This window comes from Hypanus sabinus, chromosome 7 (assembly GCF_030144855.1).
Source record: "Hypanus sabinus isolate sHypSab1 chromosome 7, sHypSab1.hap1, whole genome shotgun sequence".
Taxonomy (NCBI): Eukaryota; Metazoa; Chordata; class Chondrichthyes; order Myliobatiformes; family Dasyatidae; genus Hypanus; species Hypanus sabinus.
The window spans coordinates 95036553-95050733 of NC_082712.1; the positions used below are offsets into that span (position 1 = coordinate 95036553).

General features: G+C 42.5%; 1 protein-coding gene across 1 annotated transcript in view; it reads left to right on the top strand.

Annotated features, from left to right (window-relative positions):
- LOC132397010 (P2R1A-PPP2R2A-interacting phosphatase regulator 1-like) overlaps nucleotides 1–14181 on the top strand; it is a 60549-nt gene that overhangs the window by 19102 nt on the left and 27266 nt on the right. Inside the window, exons 2-3 of the mRNA XM_059975223.1 lie at nucleotides 4185–4266; nucleotides 11721–11777. Of these exons, the coding sequence (XP_059831206.1) occupies nucleotides 4185–4266; nucleotides 11721–11777 (139 nt within the window). The remainder of the gene's footprint in view (nucleotides 1–4184; nucleotides 4267–11720; nucleotides 11778–14181) is intronic.

A 14181-nucleotide genomic window follows, 5' to 3' on the forward strand; every position in this document is an offset into this window, starting at 1 on the left:
TCCCCCAAGCAATAAAGACCAACATTCCATTTGCCTTCTCGATATGTATATCTATTGTTTTTTATTGGTTTATTGTCTTTTGCGTGGTGTCATGGAGATGCGTTTCTACCAAAGGAGGTGCAAGGTGCTCCTTCCCTCTACTACCCTGCAGGTCACCCTTGGACAAGGTGTAGCATCTGCTTAGCCCCCCGTTCAGGGTCACACGAAGCATTGGGAACAGGTGGTGGATGGTCATATGAGCAGCTGCTACATAGCACAAGCTCTAGTTATGTGATCACTGATGCCAGGGAGACAAACTCTGAAGAGCATTGATAATGGCTGAGGGATGGGGAATGTCACCCATCTTGTAAAGACACTGCCCAGAAGAAATCACTGGCAAACTACTTATGAAGAAAAAATTGCCAAGAACAATCATGGTCTCGGGACCATGATCACCCACGTCGTATGACATGATTGTATTGTGTTTTTTGTACTTCATCAGATCTGGAGTAACAATCATTTCGTTCTCCTTTACACTTGCACTGAAGGTTGACAATAAACAATCTTGAATCTTAAAGTCAAAGGAGGGGTGCATGAGGGCAAAGACGTTTTTAACAGAAGCTCATGGAGTCATAGGATGCAATATTGGATAATGTTGATGTTCATTTTGGAATGTAGGTGATTGAAAGAAAGGGGGGGAAGAGGCAGGGTGGGGAAGTATATCACATCGGTGGGATATATCAGATCCCTTTTTCCTTCTCTTAAGATGTGGATTAGACCTTCCCAGTTCTCCAGCTTGGGCGTGAGTTATTTTTCAACAACTGATTTAACAATCTCCAACTCTACAGTCCACTTACACCTATGCGTTTCTCCAATTCTGTCTTCCTACTTTCACAGTTCATCGGAGGCTTGCCCTAATCTGTTTTGAAACTTTCCCTGACCCCTCTAATCACATCTTAACCACTTGTAATTCTTCCTGCCATGGTTTGATGGCCAATTCATTTCAGTATCCTCCTCTGAACAACTTGGGTGTGCAGTTTTTGGGCTTGGGGTACAAATGTTCATGCAGTTTACAGCTCAGTCAATCTGGCGTCCACTGGAGCTCTGTGAAAATACAGTACAAGACCCCATTGTTCTCTCATCCTCGTGAAGCGCAGTCTATCAGGCAGCCCTGCTGGAGAATCGCCAGTGTCTCTGTGGGTGTGAGAACGAATAAGTGCTCATTCTCTATGGAGTCTCAGGATGTGTCTGGACTTGGTGGCACCACTCTCCCTGTCCCCTCCCCACAGGGGAAGATGACCAGCTGTTGGCAGGTGTGGGATTTTTGGTGAATAGTCTGATTAGAAATCGGGCTGATTGCCACCGCTTCCCAGACTTGGATTTTGATCCAGAGGCACCCATGTTTGGAACATTCAGTTTTGGCTGTACAGACAGCAGCTGTTAATTTCATTCCCTCCACCAAGGAGACACTGAACAGAAGCAATGTTGGACTTCTCCCTTGCAAGGCATTGTCTCTTTCTTGGAAGAAACTCTACTAACCCACAGCTGCCTGCCCGTTCCTCGTGCATGAGCCTCAACTGTGAGCGTTAAAGGATAGTTTAACGGCAAGACAGCGCCACCACCAGTCATGGCCATATCCTGACCTTGTGTCGCCTCCAGTAATTCTGAGATGGAAATCCCAAGTAGTGATCTAGATGGTTTCCTGTTGCCACTTTCAGTGGAGCCTCGTGGCCCTCTACTGAGCCCAGCATATACAACTCAGAGCAACCCTGTCATCTGGCTGGCGTGTGCCTTCTACCAAGTTCAGAATGATGAGTTATTGTAGTCCAGACCAGGAATATTCCTTGACTTGATACAAGTGTACAAGATGAAAGAGTCACAGATCCAGTCGACAGCCAGAGACTTTTTCCCAAGGCAAAAATGGTTCATACTAAGTGTGCATAACATTAAGGCAATTGGAGGAAAGTATAAGGGGACTGGCGAGGTAGGTGTTTTTTTACACATTGTGGTGGGTATGGAATGCGCTGCCAGGATAGTGGTAGAGGCAGATACATTATGGACTTTTAAGATTAGCACATGGATGACAGAAAAATGGAGGGTTATGTGGGAAGGAAGGGTTAGATTGATCATGTGGTAGACTGAAAGGTCAGCTGAAGGGTTTTTCTATGTTGTATGATGTGCTATAAGTTCTCTGAGCAACCTTGCTTTGGAAGTCACATGGGGCAGATGGTGAGGTTCGTTATGGATAATGTGACATTGAGGGATGGTGCCATCTCTGTTGACCCACTTCCTGGCTCTCTGATGCCTGACTAAGGGGGTCAGGGTGTAGTCCCAATACTGAACTCACTTGTTAGGTGGTGGTGTTCATTGAGACATGGTCAGGAATCTAATTTGAAGTTATTAATAATTATAATTTATTGAGGTACAGTGCTTCCTTCAAGCCGTGTTGCCAGCAATCCCTCGATTTAACCCTAACCTATTCATAGGACAATTTGCAATGAGGATTAACCTACCAACCAGTATGTCTTTGGACTGTGGGAAGAAACCGGAGCATCTGGAGGAAACCCACATGGTCACGGGTAGAATATACAAAAACTCCTTTCCGTCAGCGGGGGTTTGTCTGACATTGGCAATGGTGATGATATTTAGAAAGTTGCTACAAGTATAATTCCACCAGTTATTTTTTGTGAAGGAGATCAAAAGGTTTGTGGAGGTTCAGCATGGCTTCTGTTAATGTCTAATGGAGAGTATATTGAGAACATCTAAATGAAGCATTGTCTCTGGAAAGCAGCATCAATCATTGGGGACCCCCATCACCCAGGATATACGCTCTTCTTGCTGCTTCCATCGGGAAGAAGGTACAAGAGCATTAGGACTCACACCAGCAGGTTCAGGAACAGTTATTGCCCCTCAACCATCAGACTCTTGAACCAAAGGGGATAACTTCACTTGTCCCATCACTGAAATGTTCCCTCAGCCTATGGATTCATTTTCAAGGACTCTTCATCTCATGTTCTCTATATTTATTGCTTATTTATATTTTTGTTTCTCTTTTTTTGAATCTGTGCTGTTTGTGTGTTCTTCATTCTGTTTGGACACTGGAGATTGGCGGTTGTTCAGTTCTATTATGGTAACTATTGTGTAGGTTTGCTGAGTATGCCCACAAAAAAATTGAATCTCAAGGTTGTATATGGCAACGTGTATATACATTGATAATAACATTTACTTTGAACATAGAAGATAGTCGTAGCACAAAAAACTGTCCCTTCAGTCCATCTAGTCTGTACCAAACTGATATTCTGTTGGTTCCCATCGACCCATACCTGGACCATAGCCCTGGGTACTGCTCCTATTCATCTACCTCTCCAGGTTTCTCTTCAGTGCTGCAGTTTCAGAATTTAGTCTGGGGTCCACGGACCCTTTGGTTAATGCTCGGAGTCCATGGCATGAAAAAGGTTGGGAATCCCTGCGCTAATCCCGACCTGTATAAGTAGCTTTGAGAATGCCATTTATTAAAATGTCTCTTTAGCGTAATGCTGTTACAGCGCCAGTGACCGGGGTTCAATTCCCAAATTGTCTATAAGGAGTTTGTACCTTCTCCCCGTGGGTTTCCTCTGGGTGCTCCAGTTTCCTCCCACATTGCAAAGGTGTAACGGTTAGGAGGCTAATTGGGCAGTGTGGACTGATTGGGCTGGAAAGAGCTGTTATTGTGCTGTATCTCTAAACAGAATAACTTAAACATTGCTATAGTGTTGCATTGCTTTGTGTTTAATACTTCATACTGACTTACATAATGTGTGTTTATTAGTGATTTTAAAATATGCAGAATGATCCAAAACAACCAAAGGTGTGTTTTATTTATTGAGACATAGTGATGAAAAGGACCTCCCAGCCCTTTGAGCCACACCGCTCAGCGATCCCCCAATTTAATCTGAGCCTAATCACAGGACAATTTACAATGACCAATTAATCTACCAACCATTACACCTTTGGACTGTGGAGGAAACTGGAGCTCCTGGAGGAGACCCACATGGTCATGAGGAGAACATACAAATTCCTTGCAGACAGCAGCGAGAATTGAGCTGGGGTTGCTTGTACTGTAGAGTGTTGTGCTAACCACTATCCTACCGGGCCACCCCATTCTATTCTGTTTGTTCATTTTCTGACATTTTGAAGATGCTAAATTCCTTTTCTTTTTTTTGCAGTGATTCTTCGCCAGTGTTTCAGCCAACCCCTCTCCGATGCCGAAGAAGCAGTGCCTCAGTAAATCTTGGCTGCCCAAGCTTGGTAAGTGTTGCATCGTCACTCCTCCTCCCTGTCCTGCAACGTCTCAGCTATGCTTCCGCTTCCATTTTGGTCAGCAGACCTGAGTTGAAAATATTTCAGTTGGCACGAGGTCTGGAAATTCCCCTAACACAGAAAATGGTTGTTACTTTGCAGCTCAAAACAGGATGGGGACATGCCAGTTTAATGCTCCTGTGTAGCTTTGGGAGAAAAAAAATAAGTTTGCTGTCCTTAATTAGATTTTATAATAACAGTGACTTGCATCTACGTGATATGGGTATTGTGGGAAAATTCCCTGTCCATAATTAGACAAAAAAATTGATGCCAATCCAAAAGAGGAGAGGTTAGGGCAGTGACTAAAAGCTTAACCAAATCTAAAGATTTAAGATTTTGAGCAGAAGAGAGTTAATTGAATTTCAGAATTTGTGGTAGATAAGTGACTGAAGATGGCAGTGAGGAAAGGGAGTGGGCTTGAGGCCTTACTTAGAAGGACTGCAGTTTTGGGAGTGTTGTAGGTGTGTGGAGGCACAAGTTTGTGGTTCTTTGTACTACAGGAAGGGTTTCCACAGCTGCAACAATGCTTTAAAGCTCTTCTGTCCTGAGTTTGTTTTGTCATTCATAGCTCTTATTGCCTACATAAAGATGACACAGCAGGGTAGTGATTAGCGCAGTAGCTTTACATAGACAGCAATCGCTGTTTGGGCTTCCGTTCCGGTTGCTGTCTGTAAGGAGTTTTATGCTCTCCCTGGATGCACTGATTTTCTCCTGCATTTGAAAGATACATGGTTACGGTTAGTAAATTGTGGGCACTGTACATTGGCAACACTTGAGAGCTATCCCTGGTACGATTCTCCCTGATCTGATGCAGAACGATGCCTTTCACTGTACATGAGACAAAGAAAGCTGCTATTTAATTTAAAACAAGTTTATTGCGATAAGCTGCAGTGGGCAATGGAAATAGGTATCAGGGCAAATGTGAGTAAATACCCAAAGGGACAAAACTTATGGGCTTTAGGAGAGTGTTGATGTGTTAAAGGGAGTCACTACAGATGTGATGAGCCTATTGGTTACTTTTAGTGCTACTGACTTTCAGCAGGGTCTAATTTTCTTCGCTCTCTGGTGCTTCACTTGTGCCTAAGTTTGGTTCTATAAGCAAAGAGAGGGACAGGCATGCATCTCTTTCCATAGATCTCTGTGGCCCAGTTGCTGCATCTTTGATGCTAGTTTGGCCAGCTGGGTGCACCAGAGTGAGATTTAGTCTTACTCAGGGCCAGTGTTTCTGCTTTATACCAGTGCCATCAACTGCCACATTTCTTTTGGTAAAGACACTCCTGCAAAACTATTGGTTAGTGAATTCCTAAATTTAGACCCAGTGAAGGCCAAAACACTTGGGAGCTGAGTTAGGCCTTTTGGCTCATCTAGCTTGCTGTGTCACTCCATCATGATTAATTTATTATCCCTCTCAACCCCATTCTCCTGCCTTCTTCCCGTAACCCTTTGACATCTTTACTAATCAAGAACCTATCAACCTCTGCTTTAAATGTACCCAATGACTTGACCTCCACAGCCGTATGTAGCAATAAGTTCCACAGTTTCACCACCCTCTGGATTATGAACTTCCTCCTCATCTCTGTTGTGAATGGATGTCCCTCTATTCTGAGGCTGTGCCCTCTGCTCCTAGACTTACCCACCATAAACATCCTCTCCACCTCCACTCTATCTAGGTCTTTCAATATTTGATAGGTTTCAATTAGATCTTCCCTCATTCTCCTAAATACCAGCAAATATGGGCCTAAAGTCATCAACAGCTCCTCGTGCGTTAACCCTCTCATTCCCAGGAACAGTCTCATGAACCTCCTCCAGATCCTCTCCAATGGCAGAGCCATCAACTTAGATAAGAGGCCCAGAACTACAGTTTGATCAACTCCTTAGAAAGTCTCAGCGTGAAGGTGTTTTATGAAGATGTAGGAAGGGTGTCATGTTGCTAAGTGAGGATTGTGTGTAGGTGGCCTTCTCCTGTGCTGCTGCCCTTGGCCTCAGTCATAGAGGTTGGGCATTGGAAGATACTGTTGGAGTAGTCTAGGCAAGTAACTGCATTGCATGTTGTCAATGATACGCTGTGGCTATGGTGGTGGGACATGGGTATCAGTGTTTGCCATGACTGGTGCCAAAGATGTTGGTGCTGCTCTGCTACTTCCCTGAAAGTGACGAAATAGGTTGATAAAGTGCTGAAGAAAGCATAAGGCATATTTGCCTTCGTCAAGCAGCGTATTAAGTACAAGAATTAGGAAGTCATGTTTCAGCTGTTTAAGGGTGGGTGAGATCACACCTGGAATATTGTGCAGTTCTGGTCATCGGTCTCTAGAAAGGATGAAATGAAGCTAGAGAAGGTGCAGAAAATAGGGTAGGTAGGGTCATAAAAAAAGCTTTTGGCACGTTGCCCTTAGAAAACTTCAACATAACATCCCAACTACTGTACACAATACAGTAGACTTTTCTAAGACATTGACAAGGCCTAGTTTGGAGCATTGTGTACAGTTTTGATCACCTACCTACAGGAAAGATGTAATTAATGTTGAAGGAGTACAGAGAAAGTTTACAAAGAATGTTGCTGGGTCTGGAAGACGCGAGTTACAAGGAAAGATTGAATAGGTTAGGATTTTATTACTTAGAATGTAAAAGATTGAAGGGAGGTTTGATAGGTGTGCAAAATTATGAGGGGTATAGATAGTGTAAATGCAAGCAAGCTTTTTCCACAGAGGGTGGGTGGGACTACAACCAGAGGTCATGGGGTTAAGTGTGAAAGGTAAAAGGTTTAAGGGGAACATGAGCGGAAGCATCTTCACTCGGAGGGTCATGAGAATGTGAAACGAGCTGCCAGCGCAAATGATGCATGTGAGCTCGATTTCAATGTTTAAGAGAAGTTTGGATAGATACATACATGGATAGTAGGGATATGGTACTGGTGTAGGTAAATGGGAGTAGGGAATGGTTTGGCATGGATTAGGTGGGTCAAACGGCCTGTTTCTGTGTTGTACTATTTTATGACTCTAAAAGATTCACAAGAGTGTCGTAGGTACTGGAGAACTTGTTATAAGGAGATACTATTTAGGCAGGGACTGTTTTCCCTGGAGCTGATGGGATGACTTTATAGATGTTTATACTATCATGAGGGATGAGGGCATAGAAAAATTGGATGACCACAGTCTTTTCTTCCCCAAGATAAGGGAGACTAAATCTAGAGGGAAAAGATCTAAAGGGGATCTGAGGGACAAGTTTTTCCACACAGAGAGTCGTAGTTAAACAGAGCACCAGAGAAAGTGCTTGCAGTGGTTCAGTTAGTTAAAAGGTAACATCTTTTGTATAAATTAGAATTGATGTTACTGACCCTTCTATCGAAATATAAAGGCCAGCAGTATCATGGAGGATCCCACTCACCCCGCTTGTGGACAGTTTTCCCCAGTCCCATCAGGAAGGAGGTGACATTGCATCCATGCCAGGACGACCAGGCTCAAAAATCCAAGCAGTAAAGCTGACCAATACCTCCACCCACTAACTCAGCCCTCCACACCCCCTACCACTACCACTTCCTTATCATTTCCTGTCAATCACCTTATGTATAGACACGCCTGTGCCTCACACACTTTATGGAAATACAATCTGTTCATGAGTATATGCTGTCTTATGTATTTATTTTTATTGTGTACTTTATCTTGTTTTTTTGTGCTGCTTTGGATTCAGAGTAATAATTATTTCATTCTCCTTTACACTTGTATACTCTTTTTTTAGAGCAATAGTTTGCACGGTTGGTAAAGCAGACAATATAATCAAACATCCCTCCACCCCAATGGATGTTTAGTAATGAGAAATTGAAGTCCCAAAGATTCAATTTTATAGATTTGCAATTATGGCAAAAGCCTCCTCTCCATGGACTCCCTACACTTCTCGCAGCTTCAGTAAAGCAACCAGCCACCCCAGGTGTTCTCCCTTCTCCCCTCTCCCATTGGGCAGAAGACACAAAAGCCTGAAAGCGCATACCATCAGACTCAAGACAGCTTATACCCTGCTGTTGTCAGACTCTTAAACAGATCTCTTGTACGATAAGGTGGACTCTTGACCTCACAGTCTTAAACATGAGAAAGTCTACAGATGCTGAAAATCCAAAGCAACATTCAAAATGCTGGAGGAACTCATCAGGTCAGGCAGAATCTATGGAGCTGAATAAACAGTCAACGTTTTGGGCTGAGAAATAGTCCTGAAGAAAGGTGTCTGTCTGAACCATCAACTGATTATTCATTTCCATAGATGCTGCCTGACCTGAGTTCCTCCTGCATTTTGTGATTGTGGTTTTGACCTCCCAATCTACCCCTTTATGATCTTGCACTTTATTGTTTACCTGCTTGGCACTTTCTGTCACTGTCACACTTTATTTTGTATTGGTCCTGTTTTTTCTTGCTCTGTTGTTGTAAGACTATTGAATGGTACCCTAGTTTGATTTGATGGACTATTCCCCTCACTGTCTACCTTGTTGTGACATTGTCTGCCTGCACTGTACTTTCTCTGTAACTGCAACGCTTTATTCTGCATTCTGTTATTGCTTTTTCCATGTACTACCTCAGTGCTCCATTGTAACGAAATAACCAGTATGGAATAAACAAAAAATATTTTTTTCTCTATAGCTTGGTATATGTAACTTCTTCACTCAGAGGGTAGTGAGAGTATGGAACGAGCTGCTAGCACAAGTGGTGCATGCAATTCGATTTCAATGTTTAAGAGAAGTTGGATAGGTGCATGGAAGGGAGGGGTGTGGAGAGCACGTCTAGGTGCACATTGATGGAGAAAGCAGTTTAAATGAATTAGCTTGGACTAGATTGTCCAAAAGGCCTGTTTCTGTGCTATACTTTTCTATGACTGTATATGACAATAATAAACCAGCTTACCAATCTAACAGATGCCTGAATTGTTGCTTCAACTCTGCCAGAAGGTGTACGCTAAATGCTTGATTACTGAAGATCTTCTGTGTTTTAAAGGACACGATCCATTGTCATAATTTATTTGATTAGCTTCCTCTGGAGCCCTTTGGGATATTTTGTTGTTTTAATCGTGTTATAAAGATGCAATATTGCTTCAGTGTCCACTGGTGACATACTGATGAATGCTGTCTGGAAGCATTCAGCACCAGCTCACCAACAAAGAGTTGCCTGCCTTCATCACCACTTAAAAATAAACAGTTTACTTCGCCACAAGTACATAGCTGTAATTGTATTAAGATCACCATAGCTGCTTGCTTTTTGTCACCCTCAGGACCATGACAGGCCACATTTGACAAAACGCAGATCCCTGACCAGATTGCAGTTTTGTGACTGACCAGACCTGAGCCATACAGAAGCTGTAGCTGTGGAATATAAAAGACTTTCTTCACAGCAAACCTTCTGGAGAGGGAGAGTCTGAAGGAATCCAAGTGAATCTCTCTCTCTCCTAATACATTTTTATATGTTTTTATTTGTTTTATACTTTTTCAACACAAAGGTAACAATAAATGGCTAGCTACAATTTCGATTGCTGTGATCAGTGGCGTAACATAGTAGTTTAGCTCAACACTTCACAGTACAGATGACCCAGCTTCAATTCCCTCACTGCCTGTAGGAGTTTGTATATTCTGCCCCGTGACCACGTGGGTTTCCTCCGGGTGCTTTGGTTTACTTTCACAGTCCAGACTTACAAGTTGGTAGGTTGACTGGTCATTGTAAATTGCCTTATGATTAGAATAAAGTCTAGAGATTGGTGGGCAGCTTGGTTCAAAGGTCAGGAAGGGCCTATTCCATGCTGTATCTCAGTAGATAGATAAATATAATTATTTCATAATATCTACTTAACATCTGTAATAAGGTCGGGTAACTTTATAGAATGAAGTATTTACAACAGCAGCACATCCCAACTAGCAGAACCCCTTTGAATATTCATTACTGATACCTGTTCCGAAAGCTTTTTGAGTACAAACTCCAGACACACAAAATATGCCACTTTTACCATTTTGTTACAATGCTGAAGATGGCTGCATGCTAAAGCATTTTGTACTGAACTCTGCATTAAGTGGCAGGGATACACCTCTTCACTAACCATTCATCTGTTTCTTCCCCTACGTGGTTTCAGTGAATCACTATCAGAATGTCCCATTAAATTGAATAGTCATTTACTTCGCTCACCTCAACACCGAACTGATTGCACAACCATAACTTTCTTTCAAGGAAGTATAGCTGCTGGTGTGCCTTGTTTGTAATTGCATCAATATGTTGGACTCAGGATAGATCTTCAGGGACGTTGACACCTAGGAATTTGAAGCTGCTCACCCTTTCCACTGCTCATCCCATGTTGAGAACTGGTGTGTGCTCCCTTGACTTCCCCTTTCCTGAAGTCCACAGTCAGTCCCTTAGTCTTACTGACATTGAATGCAAGAGTACCAGTCTCAACATAGACCACTGATGCAAAGCCGAATCAGAAAAGAGACTAGTGTGGTAGTGGTGGTGTTTTTTTTTAATGTTGAGACATTCCACTTTACAGAATTCCAAGCAAAACTGAGAACTTGCCCCACCATTGCTCTGCCTACCTGACTAGGGGAAGCTGCAGTTAACCAGTGGGTCATGGGCACATAGAATCCCAGGTTCAGGTTATAAAACCATAAAACTTGGGAATGGAATTGGGCTTTCTGGCCCATTGAGTGTGCTCAGCCATTCCATCTTGGCTGATTTATGTTCCCTCAGAATGCTATTCTTCTGCCTTCTGCTATAACCTTTGACACCCTTACTAATCAAGAAACCACACTCATGACTTAATTAATAAACTTAAATAAACCTAATGACTTGGCCTCCACAGCTGTCTGTGACAGAGCATTCCACAGATTCACCACCCTCTGGCTAAAGAAATTCCTCCTCACCTCCATTCTAAAGAGACATCAAATTCTGAGGCTGTGCCCTCTGGCCTGAGACCCTCTCCCACTTGAGAAAATATCCTCTCATTTTCCACTCTAGGCTTTTCAATATTAGATAGGCTTCAATGAGATTCTTCTCCCCCCCCCCCCCCACCCCCGCCAAAGTCTTCATTGGTTAAACGCCCAGAACCATCAAATTCTCTCGTACGTTAACTCTTTCATTTCCAGAATCATTCTTGTGAACCTCCCTCTCCAGAACCAGCATGCTCTTTCTCAGATAACGGGCCCAAAACTGCTTGCACAGTACCTACAGAAAGGAAGTTCCCTTGTAATCCATGTTTGCCTGCTTTTGCTGTTTAAGCCCCAATTAACTACAGAGCTGTCAGCTGACCAGTGACTCCAAAGTTTGTGCACATTATGTAAGCTGAAAATATTCAGGTTAACTTCCATTTAATAATGCAGCAAGTAAGTTGAATGACAGGTTGTGTTGTTTGCTGTTTCTAACCCCCCCCCCCCCCTTTCCTTCCAGTCTTTCCCGCTGTCACCATTCCGAACCGTCAACAGTCGGATTGACCAGATTCGGCAGGTAAGGCTTACGTCCTGGTGTGTGATGCTGTTAAACTCAATTGCAAATGTGTTCTCTAGCTGTGGGCAATCATTTCCTCCACAGCTGGGTGAGTGTGATCGTTGCATTTCTGCATAGCCATGCATATATTGTCACCGGTATAGACAGTACTGCAGGGAATCAGTCCATTTGACCCCTCCCACACACGCAAAATGCTGGAGGAACTCAGCAAGTCAGGCAGAATATAAAGGGGAATAACAGTTGATACTACAGGCCGAGACCCTTAATCAGGGCTGGCAAAAAGAGTTTCTCCAGCGTTTTGTGTGTGTTGCTCTGGATTTTCAGCATCTCCATCTCTGTGATTACAATTTTCCCTCCCACTATCTCTTCTCCTTTTCCGTGTTTCTTCTTTCTTTCTCCTTCATCAAATTAATTAGGTATTTAAAGTACACCATCTTCTCTGTGAGAGGAGGCAGCACTGGGCAGGCCACCATGTGTCCTCTGTCATATCTCCATGCCTTTCATAAAAACCACAAACTCCGCTAAACTCTTGCTTCCGCTATTACTGCTGATAACCCATTCTGTAAGACAGAGCAAAGTTAGACCATCCAGCTCATCGAGTTTGCTCTGCCGTTCAATCATAGCTGATTTATTTTCCCTCTCAACCCCATTTTCCTGCCTTCCCACCATAACCTTTGACACTCTTACTAATCAAAGAACCTATCTATCAACCTCTTGCTTTAAATAAACCTGATGACTTAGCCTCCACAGCCGTCTGTAGCGATGAATTCCACAGATTCTCCATCCTCTGGCTAAAATACCAAGCAGCTGCTTCTCACTGTGTAAAGAAAAATGTGCTCCTCACATTACTTTTAAACAGGCCTCTTCCACACTCTCACTCACTCACTCACACACACACACGCACGCACGCACGCTCGCTCGCTCTCTCTCGCACTCTCACTCTCTCTCGCTCTCTCGTTCTCTCTCTCTCTCGCTCTCTCTCGCTCTCTCTCTCTCTCGCTCTCTCTCGCTCTCTCTCGCTCTCTCTCGCTCTCTCTCGCTCTCTCTCGCTCTCTCTCGCTCTCTCTCGCTCTCTCTCGCACTCTCTCGCTCGCTCTCTCTCGCTCGCTCTCTCTCTCTCGCTCTCTCTCTCTCGCTCTCTCGTGCACTCTCATTCACTCTCTCTCACTCTCTCTCTTGCACTCTTGCACACTCTCTTGCACACTCTCTTGCACTCTCTTGCACTCTCTCTTGCTCTCTCTCTTGCTCTCTCTCTTGCTCTCTCTCTTGCTCTCTCTCTTGCTCTCTCTCTTGCTCTCTCTCTTGCTCTCTCTCTTGCTCTCTCTCTCGCTCTCTCTCTTGCTCTCTCTTTCTCTTTCAATCTTTTTATTGAATTTCATATATATAAAAAAAATAACATAAAAATGAATAGGTTATAAATACATTAGATTTTAAATTAAATTAATGATAGGATAACAATATCCTATTAAAATATCAACAGGAAAACATAGTACATTTTCAATCAAGCCTATAATAAATATATGAAAAAAAATATGAATAATCATCAAAAGAAAAAGAAAAGATTGTAAAAATACAAGCAAAAAATATATATTGAAAAATAATACTAAACTAAACTAACTTGGGCAATAATAACAGTTTATTTGTATATGATAGTGCCAAAAACTCCGGAACTCCATACCAGAACAAGAATAAACAGAGAGAAGGTCTGGGAGAGGCCAAATTAATTCATTTGAAAATGTCGAATGAACGGTCCCCAAGTTTCTTCAAATTTAACTGATGAGTCAAAAATAGTGCTTCTAATTTTTTCCAAGCTCAGATAAGAAATAGTTTGAGAGAGCCACTGAAACGTAGTAGGAGGATTTACTTCTTCCAATTTTGTAATATAGATCTTCTGGCCATTAATGTTACAAAAGCAATCATTTGTCTAATTGAAGGGGAAAACTGATTACCATCCTCATTTGGTATACCAAAAATTGCAGTAATAAAATGAGGTTGTAAATCGATATTCCAAATTGAGGAAATGGTAGCAAATATGTCCTTCCAATAGTTATGTAAAGTGGGACATGACCAAAACATGTGGGTCAATGAAGCCACATCTGAATGACATCTGTCACATTGAGGGTTAATATGAGAGTAGAATCGAGCAAGTTTATCTTTAGACATGAGCTCTATGTACAATTTTAAATTGTATTAAAGCATGTTTAGCACATATAGAATTAACCATTTGTAAAATTTTTTCCCATATTTCTATTGATATATTATATTGAAGTTCTTTTTCCCATTCTTGTTTAATTCTACCTGATATTTCTGGTTGTATCTTCATAATCGTATTGTAAATAAAAGCCACTAATCCCTTCTGATAGGGATTTAAGGTAAAAATCAAACCTAAAAAGTCCATTGAAGT